Source organism: Cygnus atratus, chromosome 3 (assembly GCF_013377495.2).
Source record: "Cygnus atratus isolate AKBS03 ecotype Queensland, Australia chromosome 3, CAtr_DNAZoo_HiC_assembly, whole genome shotgun sequence".
Taxonomy (NCBI): domain Eukaryota; kingdom Metazoa; phylum Chordata; class Aves; order Anseriformes; family Anatidae; genus Cygnus; species Cygnus atratus.
In genome coordinates this window covers 86,954,438-86,978,068 of record NC_066364.1, presented here as the reverse complement: position 1 = coordinate 86,978,068, position 23,631 = coordinate 86,954,438, and the positions used below count along the sequence as shown (strand labels likewise).

The following is a 23,631-nucleotide window of genomic DNA, read 5'->3' as shown; positions in this document are numbered from 1 at the left end:
CAGCTTCCAGGAGGATTTGCTCCATAATCTTCCCAAGGACTCCAGTGTTGCTGACCAGCCTGTAGCTCCCCAGACCATCCTTTTTGCCTGTCTTGAACATGCATGTAATGTTTGCCAGCCATCAGGAAGCTCCCATGGTTGTTCTGACCTTTTAAAGATCAGAGATGGTGTTTTTGCAATGACATTGGCTGGCTCCCTCAGCAGCCATGGATGCAAGAGATTCTGTTCCATGAACCTGCGGATCATGAACTTGGTATGAATACTTATTTCCTCTGCTGTGGGTAATTCTTCTTTCTCATAGACCTTCCTTGTAGGGGCTCACAGACAGAGGAAAACAAATCTTAGCCCTAAAGACTGAGGAAGAAATTACCTCTGCCTTTTCCATGTCCTTTGTCTCTAGGCTTCCTGTCCTATTGAGCAGCAGGACCACATTTTCTTAAGGCTTTCTTTTGCTGCCAACATACTTAACAAGAAGTCCTTCTTTATATCCCTTGCAATTTTCAATGCCAGCTAAGCTTTGATTTTCCCAAGAAATTTGGCTAATGTCTTTATATTCCTCGCATGTAGCCCATCCCCTCCTACACCTTCTATGGACTTCCTTTTGCAGCTGAGCTTAGGCAGGAGTTCCTTATTTACCCATGCTGGCTTTTTACTGCTCTTGCTCAACTTCCACACACTGGAGTAGACTGTTCTTGAACCATTAGGGGTCTGATAACCAGCTCCCTAAAGCTGATTCCTGAACAAGTTGAAATCTCTTCTGCTGAAGTCCAGGTTTGCAGTTGTACTATGCTGAAACAGAAACTGTACAGTCTTCTAGGATCTGGAACAGAATATGTACCTTGTGCTATGAAACTATTGCTCCAAGTAATAAACTGAGAAAGTGCCACAGGGACCCTGAAAAAGTCATTGCAAGTTTTTGTTTTCCTTTATGTATGTGCTTATTGCTCAACGTATTTCTATGGCATAAAGCTGAAAATATTAAGGGCTGTTTAGTCAATTATCATAACTTAGTATATCCTGATAAATTCAGGACTAATTTTAACACTGATTGTTACTGAAGACAGAATAGCTACACGTTAACCCTCTTCAGACTTATTCCTTGTGGACTTTGGACAATCAATAGCCACTCTTCAAGACATGACCAACAGGAATACTGTCTGTAAAGAGCATTTTGAAGAACCTGCCTACTGGATTGTGTTTCTTTTCTGGTGTGCCAAGGCTATCTAGAAGTCTTGAAGAAAATGAAATCACCTTTCAGAGCCACAAAAACATCAATCTACAAGACTAAACCTGGCCTGTAACTCACCCTATACGACCTCCAGAATTTATTACTAAGACTCATATATGTAAGCCAAGCACCAAAGTGAGGACTGGCAGCAGACCATACATGCAGCAGACTGTGTTTCACTAAACAGTTTTAGCTGTTTCACAGACATAACTGAGTCTGTTATACCTGTGAAAGCTATCTTAATTGGCACTATGCTTTGCACTCATTTCCAAATGCTAATTATATGGCTCTGTGGAAAACTACAGTACCTGGCAAAACAAAAATCAGAGTTCCTGTCCCCTAAATGTTTTCTTTATAGAAAGGTATTACATAAAACATCAAAACTTAAATGTACTTGCAAGGCTTTTTCATACACTATACTGCTATCTCACAGTGGCCACCAGCCACTGTTCTTTATTAGAGCATGCAGTCAGAGCAGTCTTTCAAAATGTTTTTATAAGGATTGTCTTTATTATACTGAATAATAATGAAAGAGAAATTGGACTTTGGAACCTTTGGACTTATTTTAGTTTTCTCCTAATGTGGCCAGTGGGGTTGTCTTTCAAAAAAAAATGGGGGTGGTATTTCTATTTTACAAATAGACATAAAACTAGCCAGCTACTTTCAGGCATGTAGCATGCTTTCTGCACACTTGGATCTTTTGCTTGCTACAGTATGATCATAGAACGGCTCAGGTTGGAAGGGACCTCAAAAATCATCTTGTTCCAACCCCCCTGCTGTGGGCAGGGACGCCACCCACTAGAGCAACCTCCACTGGCCACCTTAGGAGAAAACTAAAAGAAGTCCAAAGGCCTAGATTTCTCCATGTAATAAGTGAGACATTGCTTTGCATGACAACTAACTCAACCAAATGACTACATGCTTTTGAGTTGATAGCTTGCTAGCACACACCTCTATTTTTTGTTGTTACCAGCAAAGTATTCCTGCCCAATCACAGCAATAATCAGTATCAAGTACTATATAGCTGTTTTGATGTGTTTTAAGTAATGTGAAGTGGCTTGTCACACTGTCAAAAACAAGGCAGCAAACAAAGCACCATCCAACCAACTGGATCAGTTTGTACAGTAATTACATGGATCTTGCCAAAATAACTGGCACATAAAACCCTATCATGAACTTAAGAACATTGGTAACAGCTGATCTTATAAAGACTTCTTGGGTCATTCAGCTTGGAAGCTTACTGCTCTAGGAACCTCTTCAGCAAATTCTTGAAGTTCCTCATAAATAGGTTTTTGCAATCAAAAGCCCATCGTTAAAGATCAAATAAGTCAGTACTCCAATTTACCTAGAGGAACTAACTGGTAGAACTTGATGCTAGGGAGCAGTTTGTAACTGAAGAAAGAACAGGTGAAAAAAATGAGTAAAATCTTCTCAGTCACCAATAACAGGTATGATCTGCAGGAATACACTGCTGTTTCACCAGCATAGCTTGCAAAGAGCTTAAAAGACAAACTAAGACTTGATGATTTATTATTGTTCTGAGAAGACAGAACTGTAGATCTTTATAGCAGTAAACAAATAATTTCTGGCAAATTTTGATGTTTCAAAGAACTGTTACTGAGAAAATGGCAGCCAGTACAACTAAAGCTGAAGAATGGTTGAGTGAAGTCAGACTGCAGTACTTCCTACATGTTCCTCAGAGCCATCCTCATGGCAGGCTTTAGAACTGCTAAGTTTCAGGATTGGCTTTACTACAGTTGTTTACAGAAGCCAGGTCTCAATACAACTGAATAGGGTCTCTGGGTAACGAAGATCATTTCAGATTACGTCTCCAACAGAAACTCTGTGGTAAAATAAGCCTACATAAGCCTTTTTTGTCTGTGGTGGTGAATCCCCCGAGTTAAAAATCTGGAAGCGTGTAGCTACTGCCCCAGAATACCAAAATCACCTGCAATGCATGATGGCTGTCTTAAATAGCTACATATTTTGTTACGTTATCAGTACACATGTAAAGGGCAATATACGTGCTTATATATTGCTGTGCAATTTGAAAACTACTAATGCAGTACAAACAATACCTAGAAAGAGATTTAAATATCCATCACAAAACTTCTACTTCTCATGTTAAATACAGGGAGGGGAAGGCAGCTTTTCTCCACCTTGCAGCACCATAATCATTTACAGATACAAGAAAATGTTTGAACAAGGACATGGCCTGGGAGTTTTGTATATTATGAGTTTTCAGTGTAGGTCCTGACAAATTCACGTTACTGTTTTGTATAGTCCGATTATAGCTCCTAAATGTAACTGCCTGGACGTAAGTAAATAAAGAACCCATCACAGCTGCTGGTACAATGAAAGGATGTTTACATGAGGAAGAAAAAAATCCATCTTAAAGAGGCACGGAGAATGACTCAGTGCTGGACATACCCAACATATTAATTTCATCCTTGTAACAACAGCACATTTAATTGACATCTACCTTTTACGAACTTCCCCACAGTTCCTTCACTGTTCACTGAAGACTAGTGTGTAGATGAATCTACCCTCATTCGTGAATCTGATGCGAATTTGTTCTCCCATGGTCTGGACTCCTTGGAAATCAGGCTGATTTTGGCAGCTTTTTACCTTCTAGATAGCAACTCTTATTAACACAGCTTCTGGATCAGACCTTACTTGTTGACCTGATACGTAGGTGGACCAAGCTCAAGTCCATTTGAAAAATATGGCCTAGACAATTTCAGATGAAACTGCTGCTACCAGTGACAGAAAAGAGATGCCACAATAGCACATTTTCTGGACTTTTCTTTATGCTTATTTGAGAAAGAAAATTCTGGTTTAAAAGCACGAGAAGAGAAACTCTTAGGACGGACAGATCACTGAAGAGAAAGAAGAAATGCTCACCTGCAAAAAACTTGATGTTTGGGGATTCCATTTCTCTTCTGGCCTTCCATGCCACGTGTTTAGTATGCTTAAACACACCTGAAAAGGTGATATTATTAATGTCTCAGACAAACATAATAAACTTGCTCTGCTTGGGCAGAACAACATGTTTACACTGCATTAAGTTGTGTTTTTTTTTTTTTTTGTCAAACTTTTGTGTATATTTGACTTTTAGAATTAAGTTATTTGCTATGATACTAATTTGAAATGAAAGCACAAAAATAATGTGGATAAGGAGAAACAGCATGCTAATAAATGAACAAAACAAGTTACATTACTTGTCTTCAAGGAAAACTTACAGATTCTAGTGGCTCCAAAAATAAATGAATCATTAATATCTGATTTTCTACATTCCTCTTTCAATACTTTTTTAACACTTGTCATTGTTTCTAAAGAAAATCATTCTGCTTAAGCATTTCAAAGGTGCTCTCTTTCACACAGACTAACAAGGAACTGAAAATATTCATTAACTCTTATGACCGATATGGATTTTTGCAGTGAAGCCTAGAGAGTTCTTCAACCTTATCACAAAATTGAACAACCGAAGCGAGGGAATGTAATGAGACAAAATAGAAGAAATTCAGAGGAGAGTATGCACCATGACTCTCCAGTTTGAATTACATTCTGTATCTGTGTTAAAAAAAAAAAAACCCGTTGTAAAACTCAAAAGGAACATTACAGCTTCTGAAAATAGTGAGCAAGGGGAACCCGTGAAAGAGTGGAAAATGAGAAAAACCGTTGGTCTATGGATAATTTTTTTGCATTAAAAAAAGCTGAAGGAATGCTACACTGATACAGCCAAAGCTGTTTTGTGGGTCTAGACTTCAGTGCAAACATACAGATAGCCATTTCTGTAGCTTTGTAGAATTTCCTGTGTGCTTATTTTTTGTATAAATACAAGTTGCATTTCCCTGGTATGTGGTTGACTTTCTGTTAGGTTTTTGGAACCTTCAGAATGAACTGTACCGTACCAAGGAGACTGGAGTGCTGGGAGGGACCCCTAATTTTCTTCAGCTTTTAATATTATTTTAGTATTTTTTAAGCAAAACAGTTATTCCATCCTTATTTTAGAGTTACATTTTCTTTTTTAAAAGGATACCGAGATTAAGGAACCTCTTTTTCTTCTTTTAAGAAAAATCACTTCTGCATGGCAAGAGAGACAAGGCACTTAGCAAGTGTATTTGGTTGCGGCTAATTTGAAGCATACTTTGTCCATGGAAAGGATTCTGGTTACTTTAGCTAGCCAAAATAGATTTCCGCCTGGTTAATTTAGCAAGGAGGGTGGAAAAGAACATTTTTCTAGGTCAAAATTATTTGCTTTTTGGTCCAGTCCAGCTGATAAAGGCTTTACAAAATAAATTATCTCTAAAATCATTCAGAAAAGAGGTCATTCCCATTTGAAACTGTTAAATCACTTTTCAATTCAGTTTGAAGACCACTTTTCAATTCAGTTTGAAGACCAGCTTTAACAAAACACCTTTCTCCAGTACATCAGGAGTGGCTGTTCATTTGACTGTAAAAGGAAAAAAACAAACAAGCACCTCTAAAATCAGAGAGTGCACAATACCTCTCTCAGCCTAATACCCATACATGTATATTTTAATTAACAGTAATTTAAGAGCCAATTTGCATGAATTTTAACAAAAATGGAAAATTGGCTACTACAGCAGAACTCACTCCTGTGCAGCACTGTAGATGAAGACACGCAAGGTTTCCAAATGTCACTGGACAAAGTGGCCACTGTTTTCACCAAGGGGCCTATTACACTGATGGAGGCTGGGAACGTGCTGCTCAGCACGTGCCCTTCTCTTAATGCTCTCCCACAGGCAGCCAGTATTGGCTGCAGCTGTAAGACGGCAAGCCCAGTCTCCACACTATCACAAAGCATCCAGATGAATGACCTGCATTTGGGGAACACTGCCAGGTTTACCAAACCGAGTACAAAATATGCCTCGCTCTAGAAAAATCACCTTTTTGGTCATGACTTTTTCCTTACAGGTAAAGGCAAGATGCTGGGCTAGGAAGGCCTTTGGTCCCCCATTCTTAAACTATTTCATCTTGGAAGTTCAGAATTACCATAGTTAGGACACAAAACCACAAAGGAACAAAAACAGACAAGTTTCATCAGTTTCACTTCTTTGTTACATGTGTGCACAAGAGTAAAGTTGACCTACCTTGCCATCGTTGTAGAGGTTTGGATTAAATCTCACACTGTGGCCTCCAGTTGTTTCCAGATTCACGAGTGGAGGGGAGTTAGGATAGTCTTGTGGAAAATACACATCAAATTCAAAGCATCCATTTGCATAAGGGGTGTCTGCGGGACCAGTAATGAGAACCTACCATTGTAGAAAAAGAAGACAGTTTTCAAAAAGAACCCTTACATTTGTCACCCTGTTGAGATTTTTCTAAGTTATATGAAACATTTAATTTCCACATGCTACTTTGCAGAAAATATTCTATGCATCATCATATGCAGGCTATCAGTCTGTTCACTTCAATATTCTGGATAAGTGAAGCTCTCAGCTAATGTCCATTTCTTCAGACAGACTACAAATAGAAAGCAAAACGAAAGGAGCTAACTCTACCTCCTATTGCATGTTACTAATTCGATTCTGTCTTCAAACTGCAGGTCCAGAGACAATCAGTGTACTTCTCCATACCTACTGCTTTAAATTGACTTAAACTGTAGTATGCAAGGATAACCTTTGACCACAATCGAATCGCAAAACAAAACTTCTCACTTCAGAACAGCAGAAGAAGAATGAACCGTGTCCTGTTAAGTCTCTTTGGCTAACAAAAGTTAAGTGTCCTTGGCTAAAAGTTAAGCGTCCTTGGTTGGGAGATGGACCCCCCCCCCCACTCCCGCCAAGTTACTGCGAAATCAGGATCAGACTAAATGAAATACTTCTGGTTTTTCTTCTACACCCAGCTGAAAGAGGGAAATAAAAATAACTTCACCTTCATAATGTCAAGCCGCTCCTCATCACAACGTACAAAAACACTGGATGAAGATGAGAGAGGCAGTGATGTTGAAAGAGTCACAGCTTCTTGAGCAAGACGTCGGGCTCTGGCAGCACTGTTGGCGTCACTTGCATTTTTTACCTGAGACATGTAGTGGTAATTTACTTTAAAAACCAATTTTCCATCATCGTCTTCAGAAACCATTTCGAATGTGTCTAGAAGAGAAGAAAATTTTATTGCATCAGGAAAACCGAGAAGTTACTAATGGGTCAGCCTTAACATTCTGAGTATTAAAATCTGGAAAGTTTAATTTGCATCATAAAAATATGTATTTTGTGAGTTAACGGTGCTCACAGAAAACAAAGCATTACCAGTGCTGGGTCGAATGAATTCCTGCAGCAAATGTACAAGCATTCATATGCAACTTGTCCAACGTACACCATTTCTGATTTGGAAAGCTACCAGTTACTCCAGACCAGGCATACAATGATACTTATGAATACAAAAAAATGCTAATAAGAGCGTGAAACAGAGCACCAACGGTATTTAATTGTGTGGTGGTTGCAATGTTATTAAAAGATCATAAAAAGTTATAGCTAATTTTCTTTAGGCACTTACTATGCAAAATCTACAGCTTGGCTGCCAGGGTGCAAGGCTACCATTACAAACTTTCCTACCTGTGTATTCTTGGCATACAACTCCACAAACATTTGGGAGGAAAATCCCTTACAAATACAACAGCAAAGAAATGTGATTGCAAATGCTGTCACTGCAGTTCAAAAAATATGTATAAAACATATTTCTGCAACAAATTTATAACTCTATTTAGACGATACACTAGTAGTAGTTCTTGAATTTCTTTGAACACGTTCCCTTTATGGCCAAAATGAGAACCAATTCTCATCATGTTTTCCAAATGCAACATAATGAGCTTCATAAAAGGACAGAATGAAGTTTACAAGTTTTATTTTACTTTAAAAACACATTTTGATCTGAATTCTATTCCATTAAAAAAAGTTGTACTTTTAACAAACATCTATATAAACTTCTATATGAGTTTAAAAAAACCTTACTAATATTGCAATAGAATTTGAGGACTAAAAAAGTCACAAATCATTACAGAAATGAAAATATGAACACCATCACTGAATTTTGTGAGTGGTCATTTGAATTCATCTAGTGTATTCATAATATATTCCATATTTGTTCAACGAGCGTGTTAGTTTGTAACCTGAAAATACAGACTTGTATAATTTTCCATGTGTGAAAAGTATCAGTGGTCGTGACATATGCAAAAAACTAATCACTTTTTTAAAAAATAGGGATTAATTGCAAAAGATTACATATTTTTTTAGGTATCTGCTTTCTAAAATACAAACATTCACACTTCTCAACTTACCAAACTGGAGTTTTTTCATGACAGCCACATACTTTTCTTCAAGAGAGCGTAAAACAGACAGAGGTTTGGGCTTCACAGCCGCCTTTTTGGAGTATTCAGCCATCTTCTTTTCTGTTATATGAAATGTGATGATTATTTGTAGTTAATAATGTAATTTTGAGACAAGTACGCCAACCATTTGGGGATTATTTAACTCAAAATGACGCTTCATGATGATAGTGTCTGCAGAGAATTCTGAAAACTGGGGATCACTCAGAGCATACAAATCTGTTTTTCTAACTACTACTTTTCATTACCTGAACAGCTTAAAGTAAATAAAGATCGTTATCTCAGCCCAGAAATAATTAATGACTACTGCTGCTATGAATATTCATTTATTGATTCTTCTAATGATTTTTCTTAAGCAAGTCTGACATATACTTGTGTGGATGGACACTCATGCAAGTGTTTTTCATGCACTCTCCAAAATCAGGAGCTGGTTATATACTCCTTGATAATATCCTCTCCTACTAATTAAGCTACTTAATCTTTAGTTTTCTTTACTAGACAACCAGATGGTTGTTTGACTGTCTGCAGGTTCAATCCATGATTTATATTTTTGTTGTGCATTTAGTTATACTAATTCAGAAGGTTTGCTTCTCATACCAAAAGCCTTACTACTAAAGGTCATGTACCTCATCTTCTGACGAGAAAAAAGACGTACTACTTAATTGTGCTGAAACTTGTGAGATGTGCTCCAACTTACTTGAATTATTCTATATTCTGATTTTAATATTTAAAATTAACACAAGGGTCCAAATGACTACATTTGAGAATGTAGTCAGTGACTGGGGACAGGAGGAAGTCTTTTCTCTTGCTTTTAAACCAATGTTTAAGTTATCTGCTCATGAATGCATTACAAATAATCACTACACAGTATTTCTAAGGGTATTTCTATTTTACCTTGGTTTGCCTGGCGCAAGCTGGTGGTAGCAGCATAAACTATCTCAGCAGTCTTCTGTATGTCTGGTACCAAAAGTGTGAGTCCCTCTGGTTCTTGATCAGAAGCATCTGGTTTTACTCCGGCTTTAGCTTTATCTTTTTTAGACCTTTTTTTTTTTTTTTAATTGAAAAAAAAAAGGATATAGCATGAGAGAATATTTTTCAACAAATTAGACAGTACTAAGCATGCTTGTCAACAAGGAAAATATCAAAGATCAAGATAAAAGCAAATGTTCTGAAATGGAATGTCTCTATGTATCTCCAGGTTAATCAGGTATCCAGGTTAATGCTACTTAATGTAGCAATCAGCTGTGACAATACTGAACATACAGTCTTGATTTGACAAACAGAAGTACAACTGATACGAAGAGGAAAAATGTGCAGACAGAGCCCGTGATACAACTATACTAGTTTCTTGCTACAACCATTTAGTAATTCCAGTACTTACGCTGCATGCTGACTTTATGCTTGCACACTTTCAAAAAGTATTAGAGAAGCTTCCAAAATCAATATAACAAAAATCACGTCATGAATGCGCACTTCATCCACCCACACAGATCCCGGTGTAAAGTCAATACTTAAATAGGTAATATGGTACTTTTTCCTATTCCACAATACACAAACAATTCTCTAAGATACACTCACGGTAAAATGCTAGGAGATTGATCTTCTAGTCAAAATTCACAGTATGTCTATGAACTACAAGGTAGGCATTACCAGAATTAAAAATGATGTTTGTCTCTCTCTGCATTTCTCTTCTGGACTATAAAAGATAAGACCTTTTCTTTCACTAAGCAATTTAATGTAGCATAATTCTAAGTCTTACAAATGTAGATGGCTTCTATATTATATATTTATCCTTGATGCATTGCAAATTAAAATGTCAATTTAAACACCTTAGTTTTTTAGAATTTGAGAATTTAAGAGCTAGCACAAATTTACATTGTTATCCTGCAAAACTTAAGAGAGATTTTTATGCTAACAAGCCTTCCCCCCTCACTTTCTGTAAATATTTTAACAGCACTTGTTCGTTTTAAGATCCAATCAAGATAAACAGCCAAGAAGCACCGGTTTTCTTTCCCATTACCATACCCAGAAGCAAAACAAAGCTATCTATGCAAGAAGAATTAGCAATGCAATGCTTTGATGTTCCAAACATATATTTTAGCCACTGTCAACTACAATACGCTTTCTGTATTTTGATCTAGACCGAAATCATGCATAAATAATGAACTTCTATAGTACTCAACAGAGGTGATTACATTAATAATGGAAGTCTTTGTACCATACCTAATCAAACGAGAACATCCCTAGAGTGCATTAATAACAACCTTCATTACTGCAGCTTGGTCCAGTTTCCCTGTTCCAGATTTAATCCAACCTAATGTCAGCCCATTGCTGACTTCAAGCAATAGTGAACTTTCAAGTATTCCCAGTTAGGAGGAAAGTATCAAAGCCAAACAGTGTAGAGTTTAAGAAACAGTTGAAGAAAAAGAAGCAGCAGCTGCCTCTCCCATTTACACTTTCCCGAATCCTTATCACTGTCTTTTTCCTTGGGGAAATCTAGGCTAAGATTTTTTAAATAGCCTGTTAAGGTTTGATGCGTATATTTAAGCCCACTAAACCTCAGTGATACCTGACATGCCAGTCATCAGAGATGTGCTACAGCCATCATTCCCAATAAGGGTGTACAGATTTAGTACTGCTTGCTATTGATGTAGAATCCTTAAGGTCGTCTTTGCTACAGAACCCTTGAAAAAATTTTGGTTAAAATGAAATGTCAACTGGCTTATAGAAGAGAAAGATGCCTGAAAAGCAGTGAAAGTGTAATTGGTAGAGATACAGAAAGCAATGTTAATTATTACAAATTTATTTCAAGACAGTTATCTTGAAGGGCTTTCATCTGCCCGCCCTGTGGTTTTACGATTTAGACTACCAGCTTTTTCCTCCTTAGTCTCAGAAACAAAACATTAAGGTACTGGTCTCATTAGACAAAATGCTTAACCACATGCATAAGACCTCCTACAGACATACTGACTTACTGGCAGTGAACACATGAGCACACGAAGAATATTTTGATTCTACCTCTGATGCTGAAAACAAACTTGGTGTGGAAAATATAAAAGTCTATATAGTTTCCATCTGAAGATGGTTATGAAATGGGTGAGGCAAACATAATCTAAAGCCCTGTGGGCTTCACATACAACTGGTGCACAGAAGAATCTCGGTACATGTAGAGAAAGCCTGTGAAGCCTGCTGGATGGATCCCGAGTAACGCGTACGTACAACACGGCTCCGTTAGGTCTGGTCTTGGAGGTGAGAAGCAGGACTTTGAGGGCATTGCAAACATTACTCCTGTGACAAATCTGCAGCAACACCAAAGATGGTATTTTGGTCCCCAAACCTATTTCTTAGCATAATCTGAAACCCATGATATTTTGTGTGCTAAAGGAAAAAAACACTCTGGTGACCATTCTCCCATTTCATGAGCAGGTGCAACAAGGACAAAACAAATTATTAGCTGAGGAAAATTTGTCCTTCCTTCTTGGTACCATCTCCTCTCCTGCACTGCTGCTGCAATCCCGCTTGGATTCAGAGCCGCAGTGAGCTCTCTCCAAGCTGTGTGCCATACACAAGCACCTCAGAAGGCCAAAAAGATTCTAGCTGGAGATGGGGAGCTGCTGGGAATGGTACATGCTCTCCCCAAAAAACTTGAATTTTGGTATTACATCTCCTCATTCATAGAAGTGATAAGGGCAGTAGGATCCTTCAAGTCTTCCCCGCACTGTAGCAGCCTGCATATAAATTTATGTATGCAGGTAAACTAGCTGCATTATCAAATTCCTGAGCTGCAATTACACATTTTTCAATGGTATTCCAAAGAAACAAAAACAAATAATATCCATAAATTACTACTATAAATTACTACTAATTTCTACTAGGGTAGAAAATATAACCATATAGCTATTTTGCTGTACATTTTCTCTATTTTTAGAAAATATTTACATATCTTTGTTATACTGTGTATTCCTTTCCTCCAGGATTTTGCATGGAGCGAAATGTCTGTTATTTGATGCAGGCCAAAGCTTTATCTAAATGTTAGAGTGGAGGAGCAGCCAAGTATTTATTTAGGACTTAAAACCTTCCCTTTGCAGCTTTTCAGCCACTGAAGAAATGCAGACAAACTCACGTCAGCTCGTGTTTAAAGGGATGACAGTAACTAATATATTTGCTAGAAGAGACAGCAGTGTACATGCTAATAATTTAAGCCATTAATTTAGCTTGTGCTGGAAGATGACAGCCTTCTTTTCACGCTGTGATAAATGAATAATGAACGATACACTCCCAAGGCAACTTTAATTTTTAAAGCCAATACTTACAGTTACTCACTCATGCCAGGTACTTAGAGGTAAACGTGGTAATATGGAGTGATACATTTATCAAATTATTCACAAAGTAAAGGCAGTGAACCGTTCAGCCCCTCTGTACTGCAGAGATGCTGCTTGTAAGGCAGTTCCACTCAGTTTTATGCTGACGGTCACTCTGTTGGGAAAACGTTTGCAGCCATGGCAGCCTCCAGCACTAATGGCCCCCCACCTTCCGTGGGCTTCCACATGCACCAAACATGCGTGTTCCTTTCAGTAATCCACAGACTCTTAGACCCATCTACTAAAATTAGGCAAAACAAGCAAGGGAATATGCCTTTGCAAATAAAGCACTGACAAAAGCAAGCACTCTCCTCTGAGGTGGCTTCCCACACTCCTTGGGGCTTCAAGCACTGTATTTACAGACACTAAACTGAAGCATTTCAAACCAGTAAAGGCTGCAGGACTGGTCCCTGCAACCAACCATTAACTCTGAACATGACCTTGAGAGTGCATCAAAAAAAAAAAGTGGCGGAGGTTTTGTCTTTAAAAAATAATAATAAAAAACACGGATTCTTAGGATCCAATTAGAAAGGAAATTGTTGTTTGCAAAATGCACTGTCACTCAAAGAAGTTCTGCAAGATAAGAGTGAAGACAATGAAAAGACATAGCAAGGAAAATGCCTCATCTACCCTATCTGCCTCATCAAATTTAGGAATGAGCATCTCATACCTAAACGTCTGCTCCATTATCCTGAGGTTTCCTGTTTTCCAATAGAGTGTTATGGCATTTGAAAGTAAACGAAACCGAATGCTTAACTGGAATCCAAAACCAAACTGTCCCCCTTGATCGAAGTAGACAGTCTTGTTCCAACATGCAAGTGACATTTGGTAGACAAGCAAGTAGCACTGCTGTTCAGATAAAGGAAAATTTTGTCTTTGAAAGCAGATCCCATAATTATGTTGTTGTTCTGCCGTTTGACCTAAAAAGGGCAGCAGATTGTCCCATTTAAGAAATTCATGCCAACACTTGCTTATGTTGCTGGCTAACCTTCAGCTAGAAGGCTGAGAATTAAAACCTTCCACCCCAGTGATTCCAGGCTGTTCAGGCTGTTGGTGTTTCCATCCTTGTCTCTACACTGCTTTAGAGACAAACAGTATTATGCTTAAACCACCCAGGGAAAGACAAGATATTATTTTGTGCTGATATATCAAAATAACACAAGAAAGTTATATAGATATGTAACTGAACCAATCATAATTTTAAAATGAAATTCGTAAGTTATTAAATTAATACTGATTGTGCCTGAAGAGCTATTCTTAGTTTTCAGATCCTAAGCTAACACTGAAGAACTAATAATATCATATTTTATTTTGCCGAAATAAAAAGAGCTTACAAGTAGCAAAGGTCATGTGCCATTCTGACAAATAAACTTTTCAGACTTCAGCTTAGGGAAGTGATGTGAGAAGACACAGGTTTCCATGCCCATTAAATCCGAGGCTGTCCAACAGATGACCAGATTAACAACAACAACAACAAAAGTAATCATGGTGGAGAGATTTATACATATATTTATACTGGAAACTGATTACACAGATGTCAAATATGATTTTCTTTTCTATTTTAAGATCACATATACTGTGATCTACATAGTTTTGCCAGCAAAGCACAAGCTGATGTTTCTTGGATTGGTAACCAATATAAAGAAATGTTACTTGTTCTTCCTAATTCCGTTTCTCTTGAATTAAGTCAACAAAGAAATCCCACCATGGGTATTACATGCTTGATATGCAAGACTAGGAATCGAAGTTAAAAAGGACTCCAAAAATTCACAAGTAATTAAGTCCATGGAGTTCAGTTAAGGATGAATACTGTTTCTTTACAAGCCAACTTGATATTGAAAGCAAGTAACCTGTTAACTGCTGGAGACAGAAAACGATCAAAAGAAAAAAATGGAAATCTGAATTGCATCAGAATTTGCTTTTCTAATACCCTCAGTCCGGGCAGAAAAACTTGACTCATCGATTAAAACAAAAACTAACACAAATCCTCAAGTCTGGAAACCAGGAGGGTTAGAGACATCCAGAGATGAAAAGTCAGTTGTGAAATCTGTGGCAACTCCAGCACCTCCCAGAGGCACAAGGAGCTGGGAGGCACACAGGGGCTCCTTGCTTCTGTGAGAGCCGGTTGGTGACCGCTCTGAATTTTCGGTGACTGAACATTGAAAGGGAAAACAATTTGGGGGTAGTGGTTGTTACTGAACAGAACAGGAAAAAGATGGCTGGTCTAAATCTTACTCTTGTCCAAAATCTATGGACCAACAAGCCTGAGACAGAAACAGGTCTAACAAAGCAAAACTGCCTTTTTTATGGACTACACCAAAATCATCAAGGAATAAAAGCAGCTACCAATGAGTCTGGGTTCACACATTCCCTGAAAGAGAATCTTTGCTTATTATTGCCTTCATTTTGTAAGAGGAGGTACCTAAAAAGTAGTCGATGGTTACTGTAAGACACTGTCCTCATGTCTTGTCTGTCTGTATGGGTTTCCTTGAGAAACAGGCTTGAGAAGTCTGCTGAAGTCCAGAGAGCGTGTAGAACAAGCCTGTACAGATGACATTACACTGCATCCCTTGTGCAGCTGGATGGCATCACTGCAGAGAAGGGGGATTGAGACACTTCTCCATTTGTTCTCTAATTGCAGTACCAGACTGCGAGAGTGCCTGACAAGAAATGTCAAATGTGAAGTTCCTCAGAAGACAGTGGAAGACCTGCATAGCCTAACACAGATGGCTCCAAGGCATCTGTTTGTAACATCAAATCATCTTCAAGTGTCCCAGCTCACCTCTGATGCACGTGTTAACAAATTAACTGTTGCAGAGTCGCCATGTGTACAAACAGGCTTAGCACCAATCAATATCACTAGTCAAAAATCTTCAACTGTCTCTATGCAGTTAGGTTTCTCGCTACAAATAACAACTGAATCTTTTACTTCATGAGAAAACCCAAAAGGCTCCTCTACTAACCAGTCAGCCTCTGATGGAGAATCCATTGAGGAAGCTTTATCAATGGATAAAGCAGCATAGTAGCATATAAAAGAAACCTGGTAAAAGCTACCATTTGGTTTCACCCTCCCCAGTTCCATTCTTTACAGAATGGGCATGTGTAAGTGCTTCCAAGGAACGCGCCTGCTTTCAGACTGACCTCAGGAAATAGAGTCCTGCAAACAAGAGATATACTTCTCTGAAGAAGGAAAGAAGTTTTAGAAAGATTTGAAGCTCCCAGATTCTTGAGCAGCACTCCTCTTTCTGATCAGCAAAAAATTATTATGAGTAAGTAGCATAATAAAACAGAAAATATGCATATTAAACAAATCTAGATCAAGTATATGGTATGTTCTCACTCTGGACTGCAGGACTATACGTATAAAATATACAGAACTGAATCTTCTTTCACTTCTATATTCTTAACACATTAATTATAAAATACAGCCAAGGGAGGGTTAGGGATGATGAAAATGATTACCTCAATCGGTTGGTATAGGTATCTACACAGGTCTTCATTTTAGCCAACAAGGTCCCAACAGAAGCTTGTGACTCCAGCTGTTCCTCCTCCTCTTCACTGTTTTCTCCAGACAGAGGAAGCAGTAACGGCACCATCGATGTGCAAGACGCAATAGCACGGAGTAATTCTAGCAGTGCGCGGTAGAGGGGCACATGTCGGGCCATATCCAAGACTAAGAGAAAAACAGTTTACATAAATTACTCAAATTGAAGATAGTCCTTCCACTAGATTTTTTTTTAAAAAACAGAAAAGCTAGATTTTAATAATTATTAAAATATTATTGACAATTATAAAACATGGTACTTTATAATAACCATTTGAAAATTATGTTTTAATGGACTTGTCCAGAATGAACTGGATAAGATACCTGGAAAACAAAGGTTAGCAAAAGACACAAAAGGACGAAAGAAGAAGTGCTAACATGGTACACAACAGGATTACCACATTCTGTATTCATTTCTAGGAGCTTAATATACAATCCTGGCTCAAGGTGTATGCTGAAATGCCAAACAAACATCTACGGGGGGAAAAATTCTAACCTTTTAATCAAAGACAAAGTGAAAAGCCATATGGCGTAGCAGTGTATCATTTGGTATTCTAATAGCGTAAGCATTAATAAAGACAGACTTAAATATCATCAATTTTATTTATAATTACCTTCTCTCCTTTGGGAAAATTTGTCTGCATTACTGCAGGAATACTTATGGTCATGAAATAAATGAAGTTATCTTCTAAGAGGTCTAGCTTTTCTCCTTTCAATGGAGAAAGTATCTTAAAAACTGTCATGCATTTTCAGAGTGTGCAAAGGTTTTGAAAAACATGCCTATTTTATCTGCGTACATATGAAGCACAAGCCAGTAAAGATGAGTAAGAAGATATATAAGGTAGGCAGAGTTCACTGTCTTGGCACTGCTCAGCATGAGGTATATGCATCACAGAAGTAACTGGGGACACACTACAGATATCACCTCTAGGACAGGCACGCAGAGACACACATGATTCTAATGGATCCTCTACCACCACATTGTTTATTTTTCTTTTCCACTTGCTTGGACAAGTATGTAATGGATGTCATTTCAACTGGCTTTATATCATTAATAGAAATCCTGAAAATGTAGCAATACGCAGATACTTTAACACAGGTGCTTCCTCTGTCCCTAGGACACACTATTTTTAACCTAACTGCAGAAAAAAAAGCCATTGCTCTAGTTCAAAGTATTTACAAATGACTGAGTTTGATAAAATACATTTCAGCTTTTTCCAGAAAAAAAAATAAAAAAATTAACTGACAACTCACATTAGGACAGAATGAAGCACAGAAGAACTCTTTAATGTTTCATTTAGCACATCTCACCCTCCAAGCTAAAGCATATCACAAACTTTCATGTCCCATTACCAATCCCTTAGCTCTAAATACAGCACGACGGGACAGGGTAAATAGCCAACCGCAATTCAACACGCAAGTTGATCCAGCTTTTAAGGTTTTCTCTCTCTTCTTTGATCTACAGTTTGCTATTGGTATTTTGAAACTATTAAAACAGCACAAACTCTCAACTGGGGAGATATTTTTTTGTGTTGACTACAAAGAAATTTACCAAAACAAAGCATTAATTTATCAGGTCTGGTATCACGGCTCTAAAAATATCCTGTGCTGAAATATGCCGTATATTTAAATCAACCTTCATGGAACTTAAACATAGGCATTTAAGAAAATCAGATTCTTATCTGTCAATTCTTACATTTTATTAGCCGTAAGACATGTATGGCTGCACACACATTCATTCCTTATGCTCAGTGCCTATTCTCTAGTGAACCTCGACTGCCCACAGAAAAATCCCCACAATGTGTAAAATGTCCATAAAAGAAGCAGGAACAGGCCCGAGGTGAACAGGTCTGAGACGAGCTGGTGCACCTGATGCCTGGAAAGCTTTCTTTCTTCCTTTAATTTAACCAAGAAGTTTTCATGAGGTCAGAATAGATCATCTCAAATCCGTCAGTGCTTGCCCTTTCCTCCTTTGCTGAAAGGCTAGTTACATTCAAAAGTAGTTGTGAGGGAAACCGAACTGGCGTGACTTTAAAATGGAAATGTTTTCCAGAAAAGCAGGAGAGAATTTAGGCTTTTAGCAGATTCAGCTAACACACGTTGCTTTGCAATTGTTCCCTTGTGGAACAAACGAAATGCATCCACTTGGTAGTTGTTCCCCAAAAGCCGAAACCTTTCTTAATTGAAACCTTTTTTTTTTTTTTAACCTTAAATTGTCTTTTTTTTTTTTTTAAACAAGCTGCAATTTAGACTCTTCTAACTCAGCTCCTTCATATCATGTCTTGCATTACTTTTTTCCAAGGCTTTTATTGTACTTATTAAAGATTATGACCCATGAAAGTATGCTTGTCCAAAACAAACAAATTCTAGAAATTCTTTTCTAGAATTTCCCCTAGCCCCCAGTCTAAAGCCAAAAAGAGGAGAAAAAACATCTCTCTCTTAAGACTGGATATCTGGCTAAGTGTAAAACTCACTGTAGAGAGCTGAAAATTGGCAAACTTCTGTTTACTATCTTTATTTAGCAGTTCATCTACTCCTTGTACCTACTTTACTTTCAATTGAAAGCGAACGCCAGACTGACTACAGTATATGTTTTCTGCAGATACGTCTCTGTTTTCTGAAATAGAAGACTCAAGCATTTTTTAAAATCTCTACGCTTCCTTGTAATTAGATAATCCAGACTGGGTAGCACTCGGTCTTTAAATCCTTACGCTTAAGCCCCTGGGATTCCGTGTTGCTGTTTTGCCAAGTGTTTGCCTGGCCCAGCGCTGCTGTTCGCTAACGTGCTCACCTCCTCCTGCCTTGCCACAGGATGGCACCGGCCCGACATTAGGGCTCAGCAAGTCCTGCAGCACCCAGACTCCAGCATCACCTTTACTGCTTTTAGGGCTTGCAGCAAATTTAGTTAGTTGGGCTTTTATCACACACGTAATTCCCTTTAGATAGCATTAGGTACGTATTTGGAGAGTGCATTTCAGAAATATAAATAAAATATTTTTATAACAAAAGTTATTGAGATCCCGTAATGAAGTCCTTTGAAAGAACCACATCAAAATACTAGTAACATGGAGAAAACTATAAAATATAATCCTATTTCCATCAAACAGAAGCAACAGAACCTTTAGACTACTGTCCTTACATACAGCTATCTCACCAACTGTGACCACAGCCATTTGAATTTTAAGCAAACATAAACATCAAAGAAGAACAAATGCTAAAGGTTAAATGCTAAATGCTAAAAACACTGTTTTCTTTGAAGAATGCTATACCTCGGGAATACACTCAACTTTTTCTCTGCCTTACTGAATTGGGCAATGCAAGTGGAGGATAACATTTCGTTCATATTAAATAAAGTACCTTCCTGTGTTGGACTTTCATCACTAAATAAAAACAAGTAATTTTCCTTACAGAAATGCTATAATTCGAATAGTATTAGCACATCTTAAATATGTCAGAATTATTTTTATACGGGTACTTAAGTTGTATAAGAAGGTACTAACATCGTTTGATTTATATAGGCATATCCATAAGCAGACCAAACTGCCAATACACAGCATTCCTAAGATAATGGAAACAGGAGATCTGAATTCCTGGCTTTGCAATAAATGACAGATGGATACGTTATCCAGGACTCTTCTATCCCGAAGTCAAAACTGTTACTGAATAATGACAAATATCTGTTCTGAACGGCAGCCTGTACGGCGCCCTCAGCTCCCGCACCGAGTACAGCCAGACCTGCCGGGATGCTGGGCACACACACACAAAACTGCGCACCCTTTCGCTTCTGCCCACCTCGGTGCTGTCTGCGGTCTCTGGCTCCACATGGCTGTGAGCTGCTGAGGAACGTGCAAGACCTAGAACCAAGCCGCATGTTTACACCAGAACAGAGGAAGGGAGATTTCTTTAGAGAGCAGCACTGCAACACCACCACAAGGTGGATCATGAGGTGATGACAGCAGCGCTCTTGGAGGTTGGACTCACAGTGGTGCCACAAATAGCAGATGTAAAGGGAACTGACAGCAGCATCTTTATTACCGAGGTTGTCCTATTAATTGCAGAAATGACAGACATGTCCAAAAACCAATGTTTTATTGTCCTTGATAATTAGCAATAAATTCACTATAGCTTTTCTGGACAATAGGCAGTATGCACCTGAGGAGACTGGAGATCTCCTCCTCAGAGATCTCCTTCATGTGGGAGATCTTCAAAAGCAGCCTGTACATGGTCCTGGGCAGCCTGCTCTGCGTGTCCCTGCTTGAGCAGGGCTTGGACCAGGTGCCTCCAGAGGGCCCTGCCAACCTCAGCTGTTCTATGATGTTGTGATCTATACTCTCAATTCACACCGAAAAAGCATCTCAGGTCTAAACTTGCTTTTGTTTGTTGCATTTCGGAAAAGCAGAAATCTCAGTCAGGTCAGTGCTACTTACTAAGGCAGGTAGGGATGGCAGATATCTGGAAAGCACCTCATGCTTCAGAGGGATAAGGTCCTTTTGAAAGCTGCAGACTTTCACAAATGCACAAAGGTCATGAGATACTACGGCACCTATCACATTTTTGAGAAGTTCCACCACAGTCTAGTTGCCCCTGAAGAATAACTGATCCAGGTTCAAACATTAGCTGTGATCTCGGAAAACATTTTGATTGCTTTCCACACATCTATTTATTCATCACCAATGCAGATCTGTTTTTTAAAAAGCCTATTCATATGCAATTATAGCTTTGGTATATAAAAAAGCACATGAGAGCAGGTAGTTTCATAGGATCAAAGTATTGCCTTAAATGGCATAAATATCTGTAACAAGATAATGCCCCAAGTGAGTCTAATGCATTTGCTTTCTTTTAATATTATACAATATTCAAACAAAGAATAGCCAGGCCTAATGGCCCATTAAATAGATAATACTGAGCAGCAATAAATTTTTCTGCAATTCATTTAACATCCTCAGTACAACTTAACTGGGTATGAATAAGATTATAATACTTATTTCCATTGGAATGGACATTTAAAACATAACACAAAGAATAAACATTTATCTTAAAATAAAGGAAACCATTAATATAGCATATCCACTACATCGAAAAATCTTCACACTTTACAGCAGACTGAAGAAACCAATGGAGAAGAATAATTTCTAGGAAAATGATGAAAAGTTCTGCTTTACTTGCTTCTAATGTGAAGGCATTCCCGCTGTGATTCTTACCACGACTCAACTAGGAATTCCTATCCTGAAGTGCTTGCAAACATCACGTTTGCATGAGGCAAAACAAACACTTGAGAAAAAGGACAGCCACTTGAAAAAAAACAAACAACCCCAAACCAGTTGTAAATCGCACACTGACAGATAGGTATGATCCTGGCTTTTGTACTATGAAGGAATTTGCACATAGCTGTTCTTAATCCATCCTCTGTACTTCAATTCTCATTTACTCGACTTGCTGCATTTCAGGACTTGTCTTGAATTTCAATCAAGACCCTCAAAAGTATGACTTTCTCAAACTACTTTTTGTATGTGCAGTTTCTTTTACTTTTGAACAAAGCACACGACTGCCTTTCTGCCTTTGTTGAAGGAAACAAGGGTGTGCTGGTAGCAGCCACAGAAGGCACCACTGGAAAACTCCTTCCAATTTACAGCCATTTCTTTTGTGTTCTTGAAGAGCTCTGCCATGCAGACATGAGAGGCATGGTCATGAATGCACATTTAAAAGGAAACCACTGAAAAGAAAAAGGCATTCTATAGAGAATGCACAATCTAGAAACAAGAAATGTAAAGTTAAACTTAAAAATTCCTGCAAATGGTTACAAGTATGGCTCACATTTAATAGATCAGAAGAGGGGAAAAACAGTTTAAAACTTTAACAAATTGATTTCTATAATCCAAGATAAATTTGAATTCTGATTCTGCAATAACACTCATCTCCCATGCGAAGACGTTTGCTTCTTGCATGGGGCAGAGTTTCCAGTGATCCAAGAAACTCCTCTAAGTTTTATTTCCTGGTTTGGTTTGGATCTACTTTTCTCCTTTTTCAATTAGACTTGATATCTGCCTAGAAAGATGAAGTGTGTTGTTTTTTTTTTTTTTTTTTTTTTTAGTATTTGTCAAATCCTGCATCTATTTTAAGTAATGTGAAAGAAAACCACTAACAGTTATGTAGAGCAACTCATCTATTTACATCATACAAAAATGCTGAAAATTTTCTACAGTGTAACTGAACCTCCCCTGCAAAAACAAAAACAAGAAAATACCTTTGTATTCCAAGAATCTTTTATTTTTATAGTAGTAAAGTTTAAAAGACACTGGTCTCATAAATTTAAAAAGCTAAAAGTAGATAAGACATTCTCATTACCACTCCACTTATTACTATCTTTAAGTCCAATGTTAAGATCATGACTGCAGTACAACACACACCTGCCACTGATTTTTTAACCTCCAAATCATTTACAAATAGCTGTTAAAGTTCTGTCAATTTTATACCATTCCTAAAATATGCTTAGTAATTAGTGAGGATGTATTTTTGATGCTACAGTATGTTATTCAAACTTAAAAACCACAGCTGTGATTAAATGGAAGATTTTGGGATTTCATTCTCCTATTAAAGACTTTCAGTAGCAAAAAACACCACTGCTCAAAAATGCCACACAAAAGAAACACTAATTTTGTATTTTTAATTAAAACCTTCAGACACAGCCTTGTGGCCACAGGTACTGCCAAGCGTCCGTGTGAGACACGGTGTTTCCAACAGGGCCCCTCTCTTCTTCCTCCTCTTTCTAAATATTTTACAAGTGCAGGCGTCCCTCAGCCCCCTTCACTGCATCTTCTCAAACATATGATCTATGAATGCAGTCCATGCTGCAGGCGATAGTGTCAGTTCCAAATGCATCATGCTCTACTGCCTCTTGATTTTCTGTTTCACAATCAACCCGGGGCAAGCATCTTTTATAATAGGCCTAATTAGCACCCTATGTTCTGCTCCATTTTCATAGAAAAAAAGGATTGCCTACAGAATGCTTCAAAATCAGAGATCTTTAAGAAATCATTAGCCTTAGGGCAAAAATAAAACCAAAGTTTTCTAAATATTGTCATCTTGTAATCATTTAATTAGCCTGACTTTTTCTTCACTTTTCATTATGGGAATGACACAAACATTT

At 38.0% G+C, this 23,631-nt stretch overlaps 1 protein-coding gene and 1 long non-coding RNA gene across 6 annotated transcripts in view; one reads left to right on the top strand and one right to left on the bottom strand.

Annotated features, from left to right (window-relative positions):
- LOC118257241 (uncharacterized) overlaps positions 1 to 225 on the top strand; it is a 35,531-nt gene extending 35,306 nt beyond the window's left edge. For 3 of the 4 annotated variants that reach the window (XR_004781501.2, XR_004781497.2, XR_004781498.2), the window contains exon 8: positions 4 to 224. This is a non-coding gene — a long non-coding RNA (uncharacterized LOC118257241). Of the gene's footprint in view, positions 1 to 3 lie in introns of all 4 variants that reach the window. The other variant, XR_004781504.2, reaches the window with a different exon arrangement.
- The window catches only part of BIRC6 (baculoviral IAP repeat containing 6), a 178,099-nt gene that overhangs the window by 6,740 nt on the left and 147,728 nt on the right, over positions 1 to 23,631 (bottom strand). For both annotated transcript variants that reach the window (XM_035564936.2, XM_050709359.1), the window contains exons 66-71: positions 16,403 to 16,613; positions 9,474 to 9,619; positions 8,532 to 8,642; positions 7,130 to 7,347; positions 6,346 to 6,507; positions 4,133 to 4,210 (exon numbers count right to left, since the gene is read on the bottom strand). In XM_035564936.2, the coding sequence (XP_035420829.1) occupies positions 4,133 to 4,210; positions 6,346 to 6,507; positions 7,130 to 7,347; positions 8,532 to 8,642; positions 9,474 to 9,619; positions 16,403 to 16,613 (926 nt within the window). The remainder of the gene's footprint in view (positions 1 to 4,132; positions 4,211 to 6,345; positions 6,508 to 7,129; positions 7,348 to 8,531; positions 8,643 to 9,473; positions 9,620 to 16,402; positions 16,614 to 23,631) is intronic.